At 33.7% G+C, this 22,647-nt stretch overlaps 1 protein-coding gene across 3 annotated transcripts in view; it reads left to right on the plus strand.

Moving 5' to 3' along the window:
* The window catches only part of BMP5 (bone morphogenetic protein 5), a 123,648-nt gene that overhangs the window by 40,487 nt on the left and 60,514 nt on the right, over nt 1-22,647 (plus strand). For all 3 annotated transcript variants that reach the window (XM_011960187.1, XM_011960190.1, XM_011960188.1), the window contains one exon: nt 16,330-16,522. In XM_011960187.1, coding sequence (XP_011815577.1) covers nt 16,330-16,522 — 193 coding nt within the window. The remainder of the gene's footprint in view (nt 1-16,329; nt 16,523-22,647) is intronic.

The raw sequence follows: 22,647 nt of genomic DNA on the forward strand, positions 1-22,647 counted from the left end.
GATCCGCCTGTCTCGGCCTCCCAAAGTGCTGGGATTACAGGCTTGAGCCACCGCACCCGGCCCATCTCTTACTTTAGTTTCACGTTTAAATTGAAAACTGTAACTCTTTTCCCCAAATTGTTTCTGACAGAAAATTCTTTTGTTAGTCTCTTGCCACTGAAGCGATTTTCAAGTGTTGCAAATTTGCTCTATTGTCTTTCCCTCTTGAACACAATGTAGGCTATAGTTGGCATTCTAAAAAGGAAAAATGGATTTCTAGAAATTGGACATAATCCAAGCCTCAGACAGAGGGCGAAGGAGAAGCAGGACCATATACTCCTGAGCAATGAACGACATAGCGTTAAACACAAAAGTACTGTCTGTAATATGCTATAATATGCACTGTTAACAATGAAAGCTGCTTTTCATTCGCAGCTTCAAGCTGAGCAGCTTGTACCTAATAGTTGCTCAGTAAATATGAATAGAGCTAGATTTGCAGTTTGAGTTGATTTGCAAGTTAGTATGTAATGCTAAATGTTAAACAGTATTGTTTAACCAACTCAGAGTTTTCCTGTACATATGAATTTGAAATCCAAGAAATAATTTCTGCTCAGGAAGTTTTGCCCCACCCATGTTACACATTTGCATTTGTTTTCATATGCTTTTGATGTAATCTTGGGTTTTCTTATTTTTTCATTGTTGAGAATTTGGTGGGAAAAATTGGGGACAAGGTCTTGGTTCTCATAAAAGTATTTTTAGAAAGTATCTTGAAAAATAATGTAAATATTTTTCTGCTAATGAGGTTGTGTCAAAAGACCAATTAAGAATTGCTATTCACAGTGAATTTTTCTCAAACTAACTCCACATAGAATTTTTTTTTTTTAGATTGAGTTTCACTGTTGTTGCTCAGGCTGGAGTGTAATTTCACAACCTTGGCTCTCTTCAACTTCCGCCTCCTGGGTTCAGACAGTTCTCCTGCCTCAGCCTCCCAACTAGCTGGGATTACAGGCACCCGCCACCAGGCCCAGCTATTTTTTTTTTTTTTTTTAATTTTTAGTAGAGATATGGATTCGCCGTGTTGGCCAGGCTGGTCTCAAACCTCGGGGGACCTCAGGTGGTCTACCCGCCTCAGCTTCCCAAAGTGCTGGAATTACAGGTGTGAGCCACTACACCTGGCCTCCATATGGGATTTTATGTTGTTTGTTATGTAAACACATATAGAATCTGTTTCTGTCCATTTAAACATGTTATTTTATTTATTTTTATAAATAAGTCAATGAGGGTTTGTAAATTATGAGTTTTACTTTTTTGGGGGAAAGGATGGTGTGTATTCCCTTGACAGCCAGTATAGTATCTGCCATATGAAAAAGTTTAATAAAATGATAGTTAAATTTTTATAGCCATAATCTAAGTGAATGTATATTGGCCTGAAAAAAACAAAACAAAACGAAACATGAAAGCAGCTGAGTGCAAGGTTCCCTTTGAGGCAGTTCAGAATTCTCAAAAACAATGAAGATGGCCTTCTGTGTCAGAGATAAGAAGCAAGGCACATTGCATACATGAATATCTAGTTTTACTTATCAATTCAGATAATATTAATAATATTTGCTTTTATTTTTGAATTATTTTTTCAGAATATAACTAGGGATAATGAAAAGCAGGATTAAAGGAGCAAGGAAAGGAAGTTTCTGTTAGTAAAGTCTACCCTAAAGTGACTTCAATAGAACAAGACAATTTAAAATTTCAGCAAGCAATACATTAATCACAGATGAAAAAATGCTCAGTTAACTAATGCTAATTCCATGACCTATATTTCATCTAGAATCAAGTCACCTCAGAGGATAATTAGATGATTGCTTCAGGAAGATACCCTTTGTTCCCCAATCATGTGCCCAAAATGATAATCATTCAGTAGATGAGAAAACTGTTTTCTTCTTTTTTCTTTTACGAAATCCATATTGTATTAAATGAAATTATAGATTTTTGCATAATGTCTCATAACTGTATTAAAATTTTCATAGTCGTAATCATTATTGTTAGTGGTTCTCTCTGGACATTGTGGGAATTCTCAATATATACCAAAGCTTTATAAATTCATTAGGATTCCATGATTGAATATGGGATATCCTGCATGATTTTGGGTAAGAAGAACAGAGACACTATATCCTTTAGTTTCTGTGCCATTATTAACATAGTTAATGACACAGACTTTTATCCTTCAGAGATTGCTGTCCTGTTAACATATTGCTTGAATTTACTAGGTAATAAATATTAGTGAGCTTTTTTAGCCCCTCATTCTTTCAGATGCATTCAGTTTCTCTTTCAAATGAATTCACCTAATCCTTTCCATTACCCTTGTCAGGTCAGCTCTGTTCTGTGTAATGATTATTTACATGGCTTCCTAGAGTTATTTTAAGTTTTGCTGGTTTCCTTCAAAAGCAGAAAAAGAATAAAGCCTGTTATAACTGGAAATATGTAAAGCATGACTTAGGTTTGAGATAATTTTTGTTTTCACTATGTATTAAAACCAATGTGGCATAGGCTGGTTAGTGATGTTGATATGTTTTCAAAGTCATGCCTTATTTGAGGCTGTGAACACACATGAAGGGGCGAGAAAATGAAGCAGAACTTTCAGTACATTTGCCGTTTCTATACAAGAGCAATTTTTGTTGTACTTAGATGTGATTGTAGGAATAACACTTGCATTTTGCAGAGTCTAAACATCCTGTACTGTGGTCAATGCCATGCAGATTACTGAAAATGCTCCCTAGTGTTAGATATTCCTAATATCTCTGATTTATTTATTTTTTATTTCTTAGAGACAGGATCTTGCTCTGTTGCACAGGCTGGAGTGCAGTGGCTTGATCATAGCTCACTTTAACCTTGAACTCCTGGGCTCAAGTCATCTTCCTGCTTGAGCCTCCTGAGTAGCTAGAACTACAGGCATGTGCCACCATGCCCAACTAATTGTTTCTTTTAATTTTTGTAAAGACAGGGTCTTGCTGTGTTGCACAAGCTGGTCTCAAACTCCTGGCCTCAAGCGATCTTCTTGCCTTAGTCTCCGAAAGGCATGAACCACTGCACCTGTATTATGAATTATTTTTAAAGGAACAAAACCCAAATGAAAAGTGAGACACAGAATTTTGGAATTTGCATTAACACTGTGACAGAGCAAAAAGATAAAACTCAAAAAGAAATTTAGCAACCTCCTGTAATGTTTCATAGGAGGCATTGGTGTGGTCAGGTACAGATTTGAATGCATGCTCCATAGATTACTACACATATGAACTTGGATAAGTTAATTTTTCTTCAATTAGATGTGTCGTGTTTTATGAAATATATTTCACATATAAGTGCATGTAAAACCAATTACTATTAAAACAGATGAGAAGCACAAAACTAGATATTTAAATAAAGGTGCTTAGTGAATTCTTTCAGAAGACGAGATAAACACAGCCTCTGAGTAAAATCCTGGCTTAATTTGCTTAACAGTTTTTAAAGACTCTTTTCTGGGGAGCTATTGTCCTTGGGATTTGGGGGATCTGCCACGTGGCAAGCCCAGATACAGTCCAGCCAACTGAAACATGGTGGGAGGAGGTGAGCTTTTCTGCATTCTCAGTTTCCAGGCTCATTGTGATCAACAGACAGATCTCAGTAGTAGGGGAAAAAAGAAAACAAAAATTCACTAGGGAGAAGTGAGTGTTCTCAAATGACCCAAGAGGCAGCCTGTCTTTGAGGAGAGAGCAAGAACTTCATGAAGACATGTCAGGAGAACTATTTGTGGGTACAATTCAAGTCTTGACTCACCTAGACTTTGTCAGGTCCAAAAGATGGTACAAATGGTTCCAATATGGACTATTTGCCTCCTATACCTGGAGCACAGCTATTGTCCTGAGATCTCCCTTCATAAGCACTATTTTTGTCTCTCTCTGTGTTAGACCTTCTCTTTCCTGTAACCCATGTCGTCGTCTTTTTTCTTATATGCATGTGATTTGTATTTTGTCTCTGGAAGCCTGTAAAATCTTCTCTTTGCCTCCAGTGTTCTAAATGTTCACAATGATGTGCGTCCACTGAGCTGGGAACACTGGTTTTAAATCTTGAAATTTTTACTTCAGATAAGTGAATTGAACTATTTCTTTGATGATTTCCTTTTTCTTTTTTTCTTCATCTCTCTTTCCAGAAACTATTAATTGGCTAATTCTTTACTTTAAAAAAATTTTTTTAAAGTCTTTTCTAATTTTCCACTTCTAATTGCTCTCTTTTTTTGAGAATTTCCTTGATTCAATCTTTCAAAGCAGAAAATAACTTTCTGCTTTACTTCCAAGAGATGTTTTAGCGTTGACTATTTCTATTTCTATGTTACAGGATTTATATTAATACTTGTTCCATGGATGCAACAGTTTCTTTTAGCCCTCAAAGGATAATATGGTAGTTTTTTCGTAGGTTCCTTCAAGTTCCTTTCCTTAAAAAAATCAGTTTTTACATTTATATCTCATGGTGGAGAATTTTCTCAGCTATCTGGTAATCATTGGTTGTCTGTGAGATATTAAAATGCTGATTAGAAACTTAGCATATGGGTAGAAACTGTCAGTATTATTTTCCCTTTAGGATACTGTTTCTTTGCTGTTTTGTGGTAACTTAGTCTTTTCCCTTTGGACTCATCAGATTTCAAAAAGAGGATTCTCATTCCCTTGCCTGTAAGGTATAACCCTGGCTGTCGACATCCTGGCAACCAAGTGGGGAAAGAAGCCTGGACATTTACCATTCAGGGTGAATGTTCTTGTCTAGTTCCTCTGTCTTGAGTATGCTAACACACTCTAACTGTGCCTGGTGTTGCCAGTCAAGAACCCTCCTCTTTCCCCTCTTTAGGAAAAAGGAAATGTCTAAACTTCTCATGTAGGAAAGAATAGTCACTCAAAAGCACAGAATGTGAAGAGAGACCTGAGAATCTACCTGCTTTGTAAACATCTAATACTCAAACATGCTTATTTTAACCTCAAACTTATATCTGCCTTACACGATCATTTCTGGAAGTAGTAGATATCATCAATTCCTGATCATTTTGGAGACTATGTGGCTTACATTGTTTTAGTTCAGCCTTTTCTATTGTAAATTTAGGTTTTATGTAACAGTACATATGAGTTAGTTAGATGGATTACTAAATAACATTAAGAACAAGTCAGACTTAAGAGCATAAGCATCAGAAAACAGACCATCTGATAACTAACATAACATTGGATTGGAGACTCAGGAAATTATTAAATTTGAACCTAAAATAAGACGGTCTAACATAAATCTCAAAAGACTTACTGTTGTTTCCAGGTGTGCATCTTAAGAAACTTGAAGGGTTTGTATATTTGAACTCAAAACCAGATACTGCTCAAAGATATGTAGCTGAATTTTGTTCTGAGTTTTGTGGTTGACCTGAAATCCCAATACAAAAGTAAAGCCCAAGAGTGTGAAACCAGATCAACCCAAATATGAGACTGTTCATGTGAATACTCTGTGAACTGAGACCACTAAGGATCCCTTGACACTAATTACAGTGTGGTCTCATTCAATAAAATGTAGGAAGATTATGTGATTTCTTTATTGATTCTGGCACCTGTTACATCTTTATTAAATACACATATGTTCTGAAGTAACTCTCCAATTATACAATACATCTTTAAATACAATAAATTGATTCATATAATTCACAATTTTAATAATGTGCTATAAAGAGATGTTAAGCAAGTCATGTATTATGTATTCCAGTTTCTAACTGTAAACGTAAAGACTGACAAAATAAAGTTTAATTTGTAAGGATGATGTTAGGTAAACTTAATGACATATGATAGCGGTTGTAACAACCAAATATAAAAGAAACACACAAAACAACCATACTTTTGAAGGGACCAAATGTTCGTAATACTTTAAAAATAAGCTTAAAAATTATAAATATGTTACCAAAGATTTGGTTATATTACATATACACAGTTTGGTGGAATATCTTTATATGCATAAGCAAAAAATCAATGAGAATATAAAAATTATGTTCAAAAACATCATATATTGTCTTTTGCAATGCATAATTCATTCTGTGGATTACTTTAATACAATTCTGATAATAACTGTAAGATAAATGTTTGTTTTTTTTGCACTGTTATGTATTTTTTGAATTACCTTTTTTCTTCCTCAAGAGTAATATATTCATTAAAGAATTATAGAGATTCTATTACATTAGCATATGTTTTTAAGTACCAACACAGGTAGCGTGAAACTGAAAATAAATGTGTGACATTAGAATTCTGTCTAGCTATCACTATTTTTTAAATTTCTTTTGAAGAAGAAAGTAAAAAATATATATTATTAGAACTAACATTAATACTATTTTGTGGCATGGCAGGGCTGTGCCACAGCAGATGATTGAGGGATTCTGCTTTTGAATTCGCTGGAATGGCAAAGTCTGGATTTAACCTCCTTTATGAAACAGTAAAACAAAAAACAAAACAAAAGCTGAAAAAAAAAAACAAGAAAACCAGCATATATTCCTATATTTATTTATTATACATGTATGTGAATACCTACTGTGTGCTAGGGACTGAGGTAAGGAAGAGTGTACGGTAGTAAGCCAAACAAAAGTGATGCTGTTATCAAGCTTACAATCTACTGGGGGAGACAGAAAGCAAATAATCACTTCTTAGGAAACAAACATGGGCCACTTGCAGTTCTTGCCTAAACAGATACATCAGCTACTCCTACATTAATTTTAGAGTGTATAGGTAATATATTCTTACAGTTTTATTCCTAATCTTAGAAACCTGTAAAATTAAGTAACTTGTCTCTATTAATTTTATATTATTCAATATGATAATCACATTTATTTGTGATTATACCTCCATGTACCAAACTTCACTGATGCAATCCATTTGGCAGAAAAATTTATAGTTTGTCTTTTTGCAAAATGACGGATTGAACCACAAATTGAACTTGAGTGAACTCTATGAAAGTTATCATACCAATTTAAAATTTAAAGTGGTTGATTTGAGATATTTGTTCAGCTACAAAAATCCTCATATATCCTTTAAAGTATACAAACCATGTCTTAAACCCACTCCATTTCCCCATAGAGAAGTATTGAGCAAATGTAATATACTTGTCAACTTCTTTATTTTTTCAAGTATTCTTTTCATTGAGTATAATCATATTTTCTAAATAAAATGTTCCTAAAATATACCAAGATGAACATTGAATACACTAAAGTGATTTTTTAAAAAATCTTTCTTTATTATGTAAATAAAATATGCAAACTCCAACTGTTGATATACTTAGGGTGAGTGGCTTCACTTTGACATCATATGTAAAATGACATGGAGATTACTTCTATATTATAACCTAAGGAAGTGAGAATGGATTTCAGGCTAGGCTAAGAGCTACTAAAGGGGATAATAGACTTTTGATGTCTGTCTTTTCACAGTAGCACAATAGCTAATTCATGTGACTTCTGACCTTTTAGTGTCTTGTAACCAAGTATTGGCATTAATCTACTACTTATCTGTCACCCACCACATTTGATAGTCCCAATCTCTGTTTTCAATTATCAGTCATTAGAGAAGGCACTGAGCAATTTCAGAAGAAAACTCACAAAACCTTTGACCTGTTTTTGTCATGTAACCACAAATATTCACTGTAGATAAACTATCAACTCATTGATTTCAAGATGTAAAGAAAGTCTTTTCTGTACATGGACTTACTGTAACCTCTATCACCTAAAGGTGGTTAAAAACTGTTTTATTTTACTGATAGAGCAGAAGAATTCACAAGATCATTTAGTGAAATCTGGTGAGATTAGAATGGTTGACCTCTAGCTGCCAGACAATCTATAAAAGGAACAGATTTTTCCACTAAAGAAAATGTAAGAGCTAAATATTGACCAAAAGATGACTATCACACCGTTATGCCTTTATCTTAACTCCTTATAGGTAAACACAAAACATTCTCAAATATTTGTACACAGTGTCATTGAGATACATTATTTGTATAGTAAATATACTCATTCATCATTAACCATTTTTCATTATACAGAATGAATCAGTCAAGTACCACCCTTTGTGGGTACACCCTTTATGGGTATTCTAATTTTTGACATTTAATATTAACGTTTCACCCACAAAAGATGCATATTTGCTTCTAACGTTCAATTAATAATTTTTCCTTTCTAAAATGCTTAATAAAAAAAATAGTAAACTGTGTGTGTACTTCGGAATGCATTGTTATTCTCAGTGATAAAAATAACTAAATGACTTTAAGACTTTAAAAAAATTGTAAGAACCAGTAAATTTGATTAGACTGATATTTCTTGGCAATTTGTGAATGTTCAAATATGTGTTATGTGTTCCACCAATATATAAACAAGATGTCAAGTAAATACAATTATTTTTATCTATCCACAGTTGTAGAAACCTAGCCTGCAGTTTTTTTTAACTCCACAATAGCAAACTTTTGTTTTTTTAAACCACAATGACATCTACCTTCTAGAAAATTTTATTAAGATACCAAATGATTAATTTACCTCTGCTTCCTAAGAGCATTCCGGCCAGAGGAAAACCCTTCCTCTTAGAACTTTCTACTATATTACTTAACACAATTCTAATGAATCCTTTCTAACAGCCTTTTACTGAGATTTGCTGTGACATCCATCCCATAACACAAGTTGAAACAAGTCAATACACCCAGCTTTGTTCATCTGCAAGTGTGTTCCCAGTGTTCTGTTGTCTCCACAACACTGACTTAAGGTAGAGGAAAAAGGAAGAAACTATATGGACAGGAGGAGAGAGCATGCTAAGAATGAGCATAGGAGCTTGGGAGTAAGGCTCAAGCAGAAACATTGTTCTGGAATGGAATAGGAAAACTTCGCACTGAGACAGAAGTGGCATTTATTATTAGTTGAAACTTTCATGCAAAGAATATTAGGAGTAATAAGATCTAGATATTGTCTCTGGCTTTGCGATAACTAACTCTGTAACAGTGAGGAAGTTAGTATTGTTTATCTGTACCATGAGGGAGATAATGGAAGCTCCACTTTGTTGGATCCAATTAGGGGGAAGAAACAAAAAATTAAAATTTATTAATTTTATTAACTCCATAATTAATTTATTGCTACCATTGTTTATTTGTTATTAATTTAATTATTAAATATATAATTTTTATACCAATGCTTGGTATGTATAGCTTTTGTCATTATGGTATTCTAAATAATCACTGGAAGGTCATTGCTAGGCCTAATTTAAAGAAAACAGGAATACCTTGAGACCAACTTCATTCTAATTTTAGAACTTCCTTTATGTAAGACTTAATTCTTTCTGTTTCTAAACTATTATATTTTTAAAGTATAATATATAAATATTTGATCAACAATTAAATTTCTTAAATTTCAAAATTATATGCATATTTTAAATTGATTTTGAAAATCAATTTAGAGTATTAAAATTATTTAACTATCTAATAATTCTTTGAGATTTTACTTCTTTATAAAACTGTATTCATGAAATGTTTATGAGTATGAGGATCATAATCATAGAAAATTTGAAAGTCAATTGAAATTATTCTTTGAAACGAAACATTCGGGGGACAATTTTCTTTCATTCAGGTCACATATTACTATGTATTAAGAGGCTCTTAAGACTGAAATCTTAAGTGTGGCAAACTCTGGAATCTAGAGTTTGCCACACTCTCTGGAATGGTTATCCATTCATGGAAAACATGTACATATTCTTTCACTGACCAATAAATAAGTTGTTATAGAACCAAGTTTATGTTTTTTGATGGACTAGTTAGTGAAGGATATCGTGGAAAGTGATGCATCTTGGTAGTCACATGATATCTTTGCTTTTTTTTTCACTTTTACAATGCAACACAGATTAGTAATAATTCTATGAGTAATCTCTTAATGATTTTTTGCACTCAGCAGCAAACAATGATCTGTATTCTTTCAACAGCTGGCTAGGCTCCTGGGAGAATGCTATCTTTGCCTTACAGCTACTGCTGCTATTTGTGTCTTCCAAGTTACAGCCCTTGTGTGGGAGATTAAGACTGATTGCCCATGAATGCATCTCCTTAAAACTGCAGATAAATCACTACAGAGATAAAACTGTAATCCTCTGTTAATTAATTCTACTCTTCAGATAATGTAGACATGAAAATATTTAGCCCAGGACAATTTCCTCCAGTTTCTATTAGTGATAAAGTCATTCAGAGAGATACCTGCTTGGGAGAAAAAAAACAAAAAAAAAAACAAAAAAAAAAACTTCTATCAGTCATTAACTTCTGTTAAGTTACATCTCAACAATAAAAGTCTTCAGTGTGTTTCTTAAACAGAGTTTAACCTTTGCAGAACTTTGACAATTCAGAGCACTTAGGACATAGTTTGGTGCTTATATAAAGGCAATTCTGCTTCTTTTCACTATCAGTCCATTAATCATGGGATGTGAATGATTTGATTCATATTTTACATCTTGTATGCTTTGATGTTACCACTTTTTAAACCAAAATATAATAATAAATTATTTCTCTTCTTCTACTAGTGTAGTTGAGTTTTCTGTTTCTCTAGATAGCTCTGTAGTTTCACATAGTTTGGAGTAGACACCAAAAAACCTGCTCCCTAGAAGCAGAAGGAAGTGTATTCACCATCATTGTTGTGTTTGTGATTTGTGTGATAAAATGTATAAGTTTTGCTGAAGTTTTAATGGTTTATTTTCTGTGAGTTTGTGTGTGTGTATATAGGAAAGCAACTTATTTTTTTTTAGAGAGGACTGTTGGCAACCATCAGCTCAAGTAAATACCCTGTGTTGATGGACTTATTTGAATGGAATAATTTTACATGATATTATTTGGCATGATCTACACCTCCATCCATAAAGTGTATCGTTGTAAAGTTTCCTTTTTTCATTTTTATGGTGATATTAAATGGCTTACACCTGGAAATCTTCAAAACTTCTGTGTATCATAAATGACAATGAGAGAAGAGTCTGGGATTAGTGAAGTCTATGTACGGCTGTTTGGCAAAATGCACCCCCTCTTGATCTTGTCAGCACATAAAAGAATTTGGACAGGCTACTGTGGTCTTTTAAATACAATTATTAGAAGCAAATTCATTGACGAAAGTGTTTGTTACTAAACACTCGTTCTATTCTCACATGAGACAAATGTCATCTTTCGTCTGAGATAAGGGGAGGGTACTAGGAAAAAAAGCATTAACCCCTGATCTCAGTATGTCTTTACTCTGTGTCCTTCTATACCCTTTAACAAGTCTGGGTCTGGCTTAAATGAGCGAAACCTTCTGCTTTTTTGTCTTACTTGTTTTTATATGGTAATTAAGAGATGCTTTTTTAACCACCAAAGAGGGAATGTGTTTAGGGCTTTTATGGAATCTTGCATGTCTATATCTGATAAAACAGATTTTGCTAGAAATACTGGTAAAGATTCTGGAAATTCATGGTATTTGGTTGATGTAAAATATACATTAAAGAGTGAATTAAAAGGGCCAAATACATGAATCTCAAAGGCAATAATAATATACACTTCTGTGCTGTTTTTCTTCTCATTTACTTGTGTATCTTTTAACCTTCCCAAGTCATTCACCACTGCAGTAGGTTATAGCATACTGTAATATACAGAAAAACAGAATGCTTAATATTTACCAAATTTGTCACAATGTGAATAAGACAACGATCTTTCCTATAAAAAGCTGACATTTAAGGAGTGTTAAATGTGTGTGTTTGTTCTTTTTCATCTACTTTGGGAGTTTTGATTTTGGTAGCAGCTCTGGTGAATAAAAGGTATGAAGGAATGCTGCCGGTGAATCACAATTATGTCAAAATTAAAAGCTATAATTACATTTCAACATATGGTTGTAGTAAAAGTATGTTGTTACATTAACATATATAGTATATAATATTCAAATTATATAATCCTTTATTTATAAAAAATCCTTAGATAAGAAATGTAATCAATATTAAATAAGTGAATAAAAACACATTTGCTAAGATAAAGATAGGAGGAGGTGTGTTCTAAAAGAATGAACTCAGTCCAGAAAGAATGGCATGTCTATGTTAATAGGATCCATCATAAAGGGAGGGGGAAGCGTTCCTTGGAGAGAGGATAATGAAAGCACTGAAACAAGGTCAACTTTCCCAAGAAATAATTAGATTGAAAACGTAACAAAACAATATTCAGAAAAACACACTCAGGCTGTGTTCATGAGGGCTTGGAAATTGAAATCCTGGGATGAAATCTGTTATCTTCCAATTACAAGTTTTGGGCTCTTTGACAAGTTATAAAACTGATAGACATAAGTAGGGTCACAGGGATTAAATGAAACATGTACCATGCAAATGATACTTAAATAAGTTACCATGGCTTCAGCCAAGGGGAATGCAGCAGGAGTTGCTGAGTGGAAAGAGATGACTAGATTTTGAGCCATTCATGCAATTTTTCATTCAATTAGTATTTATTAGAAGACGTACCTGGATTATGTATTGTGTTGTGTTAGATGCTACATACCTTTTGGTGATCAAATCCCTTATTCTATAACCTGTTCTTCACTTTTTTGTGAACTACTGAAAGACATTGTTTAAACAAACTAACAATGAACTAGCCTCTAAGTGCAGAACAGTAGGATGTCATTATGTAGGTGGTACAGGTATTGAATGAAGATTTATAATAAACTTTAGGAGACAGACATCTGTTACCATGTAGCTGTCATCACCCAATTTCTTATTCTTAAGTCAGGGATATTAATATTTGCCACCTTCCTAGCATTACTGTTTGAGGTAACTGAGATTACCTTGTTGAATATTTGTGGGTATCATTAGGCTGTAAGTCTTATTCCATTACTCACTCCAACATGTCCCATGGAATTTATTGTTGCAGTTATGATTCAAAGCAGTAGGATATAAGAATTTGAGTCAGCAGACAAGTCTGCAATGCAACTTCTTTCTGTGTGGTATATTTAATACAAAATTTTATTAAACTCTTTGAAAATGAGTCCCCTTAAGGGTTTAAGTTAAATAGCCTGGATTAGAAAACTGAAATTTTATAATAATGGCTGAAATTCTAGCTTTCTACTTTATTACACTAACATCTCACAGGGGATTCCAGAACGGTAGATGACTTTACATAACATGAATTCAATACTCACCTGCATTAAGCAGGTGCACACTTTAGATTGGATCCTAACAAACTCATGTCTTAGCCTTTATTTTAAGGACTATACTTGTTGCTTTTTGGCTAAAATTTTAAATATACAACTTAGTGTTAATGAAAAAATGAATAATGTTGTTATCACTTAGAATTATGAATATTGTCTTTCAGAATGGAGAAAATATATTTTTACATGGCTGGTTGGTGCATATATCATGAAATATAGTATTTGTCATGCAAGGTCTGGGACAGTGCCATCTAGGCAAACACATGACAATTTCGATAGCAAAGCAATAAATATAGAAACTGGGATAGGCCGGGCACGGTGGCTCAAGCCTGTAATCCCAGCACTTTGGGAGGCCGAGACGGGCGGATCACGAGGTCAGGAGACTGAGACCATCCTGGCTAACATGGTAAAACCCCGTCTCTACTAAAAAATACAAAAAACTAGCCGGGCAAAGTGGCGGGCACCTGTAGTCCCAGCTACTCGGGAGGCTGAGGCAGGAGAATGGCATAAACCCGGGAGGCAGAGCTTGCAGTGAGCTGAGATCCGGCCACTGCACTCCAGCCTGGGCGACAGAGCGAGACTCTGTCTCAAAAAAAAAAAAAAAAAAAAAAAAAAGAAACTGGGATAAAAAGAGACTTTAAATCACTTCATATCGGTTAACTTCTGGTTCTTCTGTCAAAGGAGCTTGGAAACAAACTCGTAGTTTTCAGAAAGTTTTGGATTTGGGACTTGTAAATACGAAGTTTTAGATCCATGTTAATAAAATAGGACAAAGCAATAGTGTGTAAGCAGACACAGCATATCCTGACATTTAACAACCATGGATTGGTGACACCAAATGCCTGGGTTCAAAGATTTTGGTAAGGTATTTATTTCCTATGCTTCCACAGTTGCTTCATTTCTAAAATGAGGATAATAAGAGAACCTACCTTGTAGGCTGTTATGAGGCAGAATATGTTAATGTTAATAAGACGATAAAATACTGAGAATATAGTCTGGCATATAAATGCTATTTAGATATGGTCACATGATGTCATCTACTTCATTTAAATTTAGGATAAGAAAATAATAATACAGTGAGTTAGATTTAGTTCTCTGAAAGCAAAAGTTGTTGCCAGTTTTAGCATTCTTACATGCACATCAGTTACTAGCTACTTAGTTAGTAGGCATTTTCTCCCCCTAGACTTCCACTCTCACACAGCCCAGTCAAATGGACAAAAGGGAGAGGAAGGAGGTGTGTGCAGTCTGCACGATCATGGCTGTCTGCACTATCACCAGAGAAGACATTTAAATTATGGACCAAAATAACGTCTTACAAATGGGTTTTTTGTCCTTATTTAGGAAAAGTTGATTCATAATCTCTCTAGAAATGGACCTCTCTTAGGACCAAGATAATGATATTTTAAGAAAACAATGTTATGAATCATGTGAGGTGGTGTTAGTGTAGTCAGACAGCCAAAGAGCATCTTCCTTGCCAAGCTCCACAGGACAAAAATTCTTCCAACTGGGTGCGGTGGGGAACACCTATAGTAGTCCCAGTTACTCTGGAGGCTGAGGCAGGAGGATGGCTTGAGTCCAGGGTTTGAGTCTAGCCTAGCTAACATAGAAAGACCTCATCTGTAAAATAAAATTTAAAAAAATATGCCCCCAAATGTAGCTACATTTTTCTGTATGTCTGCTTTAGAGTCTGCGATGGAGGTGAGGATCAGCTGCTTGCTCTCTCCTGAACCACCTTCTACTCTTCTGGGGAAAATAAACCAGAGACTATTTTGGAGGATGAAGACAAAGAATTGTGGGTTCCCTTGTCAGGAGCTTCAGATGTGGCCACCCATTTGGTCTTGGAACATGATGGTCTAGTAGCCTGGGCTCCACAGTGTTGTTCCTGATGGTCATTATCATCTTCTCGCTTCCATAATCTTAATGCTTCTAACTTAGGATCCTAAGTTTCATATATGTATAGCAGTGTTGTAAATTTATTTAATCTTCTATAGATTTCCAATTTTTGAGCTTTGTGAATCCATTTATACCACTTGTACAATACACTATCTTACACAGTCAGATTATGTAATAATATGTCTGATACTGTCCTAAATTCTTCAGCATTTCTTAATATTCCCAAAAGGAACAGTTCTTTGACTTCATTTGTTTGGAAGGTTACTAAAGATGGAAAATATGTTCCCGTCTCAATTCTGAATGATCTCTGTCATTATTCAGAATTTGGCAGACTTTATACTGTACCAGGGGTAAGAATTTATAAAAAAATGCTTTAAAAACAAACAGACAACACAAGGCAGGGGAGCTCATGCAAGTAATCCCAGCACTTTGGGATGCCCAATTGGGAGGATTGCTTGAGCCCAGGATTTTGAGACCAGTCTAGGTAACATAGTGAGACCTTGCCTCTACAAAAAATAAAAAAAAATATAGCTGGGTGTGGTGGTGCACACCTGTAGTCCTAGCTACTCTAGAGGCTGAGGTGGGAGGATCACTTGAGCCTGGGAGGGCAAGGCATCAGTGAGCAATGATCACACCACTGCACTCCAGTTTGGGAACAGAATGAGACCTTTTCTCAAGGAAAAAAAAAAAGTTTTTAAGAAAAAGAATGTTTTATTTACTGAAGAGAGAAAAACTTTTCCGGGGAAGACATTTTAGAAACAATCTTTCTTGTAAAAATTAGTTTGCTTTATTTACTTGAACTCTGAAAGGTCATAAACACAGTCCTTGTATACTTGGAACTCCTTAGTCCTCTTTCCCATTTCCCTCCCATGGCTGTGCTCTCTCTCCACTCATTTCACCTGGAACTCTAAAGGTTACCATAACATTCAGAATTTCTGTGTAAAATTTTCTGTGTTCTGATGCTTGATACATACTAGCAATCATTTTACAACCTTCACTTTTAAAAACATTTTTGGATAACCTTTCCATTTAGGACCCAGGAATTCATATAAAATCATAGAGATTATATTGCTTTGAACTAAAGGCTGTTGGTTTGTGGAATTTCCTTTAACTGGAAACACATTTCAGTTTGTGGTTTAGTGTTTTTCCAGTTTTATACTATCCTGCTTATTTGTTTTCATTTTCAAAGCTGGAGAATTTATCATTAATTTCCATATTTTATAGAGGACTAACTTTTTTCCTCCCCAACCCCCCCTTTTTTTTTTCAGTTGAAAGAGACAAGGATTTTTCTCACCAGCGAAGACATTACAAAGAATTTCGATTTGATCTTACCCAAATTCCTCATGGAGAGGCAGTGACAGCAGCTGAATTCCGGATATACAAGGACCGGAGCAACAACCGATTTGAAAATGAAACAATTAAGATTAGCATATATCAAATCATCAAGGAATACAAAAATAGGTATAATCTTTTTATTTAACTTATTATCCTGGCAAATATTTGTAAAATTTTAGTAAAAGCTATTGATAATTCATGTGATGTAGCAAACAAGTTGTCTGTTTTTGTGCAGTTTATTAACGTTTACAGTAAGTGTAGTAACATTTAGAGCCAGGTAGAGACATTGAAAGGTAACAGTAATTGATCTGAAAATTTTATCCTACATTCCATAGCTGCTACCTATCCCTGATACCAATTCGTATACTAAATAGTCTCATGCTTCTCAAAATGTGCTTTCTAGGTCTGTTGTCTCATTTTGTAAAGTTGTCCTTCATCCCAGAAAACTTCCACTTTGTTCTACCCACATGAAATTTATAATTAAGATAATGAAATTACTTGGTGTTCTGGAAGTTAGAGAAGCACTGCTTTACTTTTCATTGACATGAGTGTAAAAATCGTATGTTCATTTTTACGTGTATTTTGATGTCCTCTGTCTGTAAGATAGTTAATTCAGAATGGTACAAAAATGGACAGATAGTCTGAAATACTAAATGCATAAAAACTTCAGTTGATAATGACTGCAAATGAACCATTGAAAATAAATGTTAAAAAGGGACCTTAGTCATTTTCTCTGATATTTAACACAATGCAGACATCACTTGGATAACATATTTTTTCAGGTGATGAATCACCTTTGTCGGACAGCTCAGATCTGTCTGTCTATCTATCTGTCTATCTATCTATCTGTCTATCTATCTATCTACCTATTTCAGACACACCCATCTATCAATCAGTTTCAAACAGATCCATCTGTCAGTCTATTTCAAAAAGATCCATCTATCTTTATCTATCTATGTATGTATGTATGTATGTATGTATGTATGTATGTATCTATCTATCTATCATGTATCTAAATCTATTTGAAATCCTATGTTGAGGTGATATAACTCTCTCAGTAGCTTTCATTCCTCAGATCTAGATCTTCCTTTTGATGAAATAATATGTCCTTTTTTGATGAGACAAATATTTAAAGATTGTTATCCTGTCTGCTGTAAGGCCTTGTTCTCTCCTTGTTGACTATTTGTAGTTCTTGATGTTTACATTTGTCTTGGTCTTCCAGTTTGGCAGAAATTCGTAATAGTGCCTTGCAATACTCAATGAAGAAAAAGAAAAAAATCAAAAAGCTTCTGAGGTCACGTATATTGGTAAAGCCTTCCTGTTAGACTATCATCTAGGAGATTCACATTGCATATCAGAATATTAAAGTCTTAAAAAGGCTTTACAGTGACAACACACACACACACACACACACACACACACACGTACACATGCCCTATCAATTTTATTTTAGCTAGTCTTCCTCAAAATTATCTGGCTATGGATTCACTGAGTGTGTAGTACTTACTAATATCCTGTGGAACACTAGTTCAGCAGAACTCACTTTAATACATACCAACTGATATGTATTGTTATTTTTAACAGCAGTAATTTCAAGGCAGAAATACCTACATTTGTTTCTCAGCTTTAACGCTGACTAGCTATTTGTCTGTGGATAAGTTATGTTGTTAAAAAATCTCAATCCAGTGGTTTCATTTATAAAATTAAGATACTAATATTATTTTCTCATAGGGCCAGGCATATATGGTGAATACTATAATAGGTTATTTTTATGTTAAATAATGATATCTTTCAAAATTAGTGAGAAGAGTTGAAAATAATATTCTGAATTTTAGTTAATAATATTGCCAAAACTAACAAATTATTTTATTATAGTTATCTTTTTCTATGTCTGTTTTCACACTTGGATTATGAGTTTTTTAAAGAAGAGATAAGGATAAGTCATTTATTTTTATCCTCAGCACTACCATTTTCCTCAACATGATTCAATGCTTTGATGTCATTATTACTCAAAATTGGAATACTACTTCCATATACATATCCTAAAATGTTTGAATTATGTTTATTTTCGGTCAGTTATATATATTTTTATGTATGTTGAGTTTGTAGTTGGTTATTTATATCCTAATTATTTTTTTCGGGAATGATTGGTATACCAGTTTTCCATCCCCTAGAATATATTTATTAGTTGTATCTAATTGCAGAATTTTACATTGATCACAATTAAAATTCCTGTCTTTTCTGTATGCCCACTGTTCTGTCTGCTCAGTATATTTCTGAATGTCATGTAATGAAGCTCCCTTTGAGCTTACTTTTACCTTTCTATTTTCTAAGGATGTGAATGGTATAATTTAACACATGACAAAAATGATAAAAATGAAGAACTAAGAGTCTATTAATAATTTATAGTTTATTTCTAGATAAACTCGAGCTTATTTTTATTAACAGTCCATTTTGGAATAGTTATGGATATTGATGCTTAGTTCACCTGACTTTATAATTTTGGAAAATTTTAATTCTCTTTTAAAAAATGAGAAGTTTGTTTATCTTGCACCTCTGGTATTTTTCTAATTGTACCTAATTTTAAAAATATTACTCTTAATGTTTCTGCTACTATAGCTACATGTTCTTTCAATATTCTTTGATATAATTTGGCTAAGACTTTATTGTAACGTGTTTAAATCTACTCTCAGACTTAGGATTTCACTGATATTTTTCCTAATTCCTTTGACTTAATTTGTAAAATCTAAAGTACATGTATATCTTTGCCTGGCATTCTCTTCCATTGCCATTTGAAACTCTGGAATGATATGGATTGGATAGGTTTCTATTTAATTTACCAAATAGTATTTTTTAAAATTCATTTCAATCTTAATTCCATTCTACCAAGTTCACATTTTTGAACATCTATTGAATAGTGTTACTGAATTATGATTGTTACTTTATCTTCTAGGGTTATGGTGCATTTATTGTCTTCTGTGATATTTGTTTTTGCTAATGTATTTGGAAATTTTTACTAATTATTTCAATCCTGAAATATTCACACTCAGAGATTCAGACTTCATATTTCAATTTTTTTTTCTTTTTTTTTTTTTTGAGATGGAGTTTCACTCTTGTTGCCAAACTGGAGGGCAGTGGCACTATCTTGGCCCATTGCAACCTCTGCCTCCCGGGTTCAAGCAATTCTCCCGCCTCAGCTTCCCAAGTAGCTGGGACTACTGGCACCCCCCACCACGGCTGGCTAATTTTTGTGTTTTTAGTATAGAGGGGGTTTCACCATGTTGATCAGGCTGGTGGTCTTGAACTCCTGACCTCAGGTGATCCCCCCGCCTCAACCTCCCGAAGTGTTGGGATTACAGGTATGAGCCACTGCACCTGGCCATATTTCACTTTTATATACAGTTGATAAGGTAGGACAATCTCTAGCCAAACACTTTTTTTTATTTTAAAACAAGCATTTGTTCACTGCCAGGAGTTCATTATTCTGCATTGTAAGAACATGCAAACCTGTGACTTGTTATTACCTATAGATACAGGATTCACTTTTTGTACTCCCCCTTCTCTTCCAAAGAAAGATGTTTAAGGGAAAGAACATATAGAAATAGCAATGTGTCTTACAGAATATTTCAGGTTTCTATGAAGGACTTCAAAGTCACCATAGAAAATAATAATATAGTGCCATAAGAGCATAGACTTTGAAATTCCCAAATAGGGAAATGTCTGTATTTCTTGGAGTCTCAGTTTACAAATCTGAAAAGATAAAAAACAAATGAAAAAGTATTTCAGATCAAGAAAAATAATTTCAGATGATGTGGGAAGGGCTAATGCATATCCCAATGCAAAGACCATAGTTGATAATAAATACATTGGTCAGTATATTTTCATATAACTTCATGTGAGTGTCTATTTTAGTTTACAGAACCATATACATAATGGGAAAAAATTGGTTTTTATTATAATAACAGTTGGTACTGTTTTCTGACACCTACCTTTATGTAAAGATAAAGTAAGTAAAAAAAAGTTCTAGGTGTCTTTAATAAATAATTGGTGTTATTACATAATTTAATATATGCAAAATAAATAGGTAGGTTTTGGAGTGTAGTAATAAATGCCACCCACTTTAATAGCAATATCATTGAATCTTTCTGTGAACTTAATAGCTAAAAACGCAAGTTTTAGATAAATAGTAAAACTCTTTGAAATACATTTGAAGAAGTATGGGGATAGGGTAGTGTGGGATGAGAGAGCTCTTATTTATGAATTTATCTTACAGTAACATTGCAGATATAGACAGATGTAGACAGGGATTCATTTAAAAGTGTTTAACGCTGTATTATTGTTTACAATTCACAAATTGAACATAATTAAACAAGAAAAAAGTTAAGGTATAATTTTTAGAAGAATAGTGCAGAGCAAATACAAATTACATTTTTGAAAACTATTTACTAATGCTGAAAAATACTCAAATAATAATGTTAATTGACCAAAACCAAGAAACATTATTATATACTTTATTATACTATTTTAAATAAATTTATATACAAAACAGATTGAAGGAACCCATCAAATATTCATTGCAAGATGTGGGTAATTTACATTTTAATTCTTCATCACTTTCAGTGTTTTTTAAAGTTTTATGATGAACATTATTTGTATAAACAGAAATGTGAATAATTATAGTTGAGAGAAAAAAGGTAATGAAACAATTTTATGCTACACACATCTTTACAAAATAGCATTCCCAACTTCTGCCAGGTAGAGAGTAAAAAATCAAAACAAAAAACACTTTTATGATTTAAAAATTAGTTGCTCTCATTTTTCTTAAGCTATGGAAGGTATTTTTTTCCCATAGGAAATGAAGATAAATAGTATCTTTTTTATTTTTTGAAAAAATTTACCACTACTTTGGAACTTTGACTTTAATTCTCTGAGGATTCTCTGAGAAGAGTAAATATTTTGTGAAAAAATTTACCACTACTTTGGAATTTTGACTTTAATTCTCTAGAAGAATATTGTATTAAAAATACTTTATTTACATATCACGTGATCACAGTTAAAATGTAAAGAATTTCAATTTGAAAAGTAATTTTAAAATCCTATTAATTTTTTGAAGTATTGACTGTTTGTGGCTTCATATACTTCTTAAAGAACTAAAATGGAAGTAGAAAAAGGAACTAGTACTTCTGGCTATTTTTAAAGCAGAGTCACCTCTCAAAACTTCTATGTCAAAGTTGTGGATTTTATCTACTTCATATTTTCAGTTAAATTCAGAAACAATTGAAAAGTCAGGGCAGACGGTACTCTTTAATGTAATTTATTTGACAATGCATATGTTTTCACGTACGTAAAGTTTCCTTTCCCTAAGGTACTGCCTAGGAGTGGCTGGGTGAGGGAGATCTGTACAGTAATTTTGACTGATGTTTTATGGATATGTTTTATATTCAAGACACAGTCTGACCTATTAACCATCTAGTCTGTGAATTACTTGACAGTGTTATGCATTCAAATTTAAAATATGGCAGATCCATTATGTCACCTCTTATTTATTTATCTTAGTGAGACATATAGCTCTTAAAATTATATATTTTATTCCTACCATTTCTCCCACCTTCCCAGTCTATCCCTACTCATACTTAAATGTGTGTAATTTAAAGGAGTGTTCTGATATTTATCCAAATCTATATTTTACTTGGTTAAAAAGTTAACACACTTTGCATCATTTCACTTATTTAATCTTTTCATATAAGGCTGACAGCCCCAAATTCTATATAGAAGGCATTGCTCTTCGGTCACACCTCATATATCTGGCATTATTGGGAAATGAGGTTTCCACATGATTGAATTTTCCAGATAATTCAGCTGAGTTTGGCATGCTTTTGTTGAGCGCCTACCATGTGGCAAGCACAGAGGACATAAAGCCGAGTAAATAAGTCCTCAAAAGCTCATAGCCTGGAGGCCAGGGACTGTGGTGGGGCTGCCACACACAGATTTTAATAACTATAATACAATGTGCTAAGAACGATGATGTAAATATGCACTAAGTGTTGTGGAAATAGAAATGAAGAGAAAGTTAATTTTTTACTTGGAAGAGTAAGGGACCTTAGGGAAAGCCTCTGAGAGAAGTTCACTTTTGAGTTGAACTTTTCAAAAAGAGTAGGAATTTTCTACAGGCAAAACAACAAATAGGGAAAGAATAGGGAGAGAGAGAGAGAAAGAGGGAGGGAGGAGGGAGGGAGGGAGAAAGGGAGGGA

This window comes from Colobus angolensis, unplaced genomic scaffold (assembly GCF_000951035.1).
Source record: "Colobus angolensis palliatus isolate OR3802 unplaced genomic scaffold, Cang.pa_1.0 Scaffold51, whole genome shotgun sequence".
Taxonomy (NCBI): Eukaryota; Metazoa; Chordata; class Mammalia; order Primates; family Cercopithecidae; genus Colobus; species Colobus angolensis.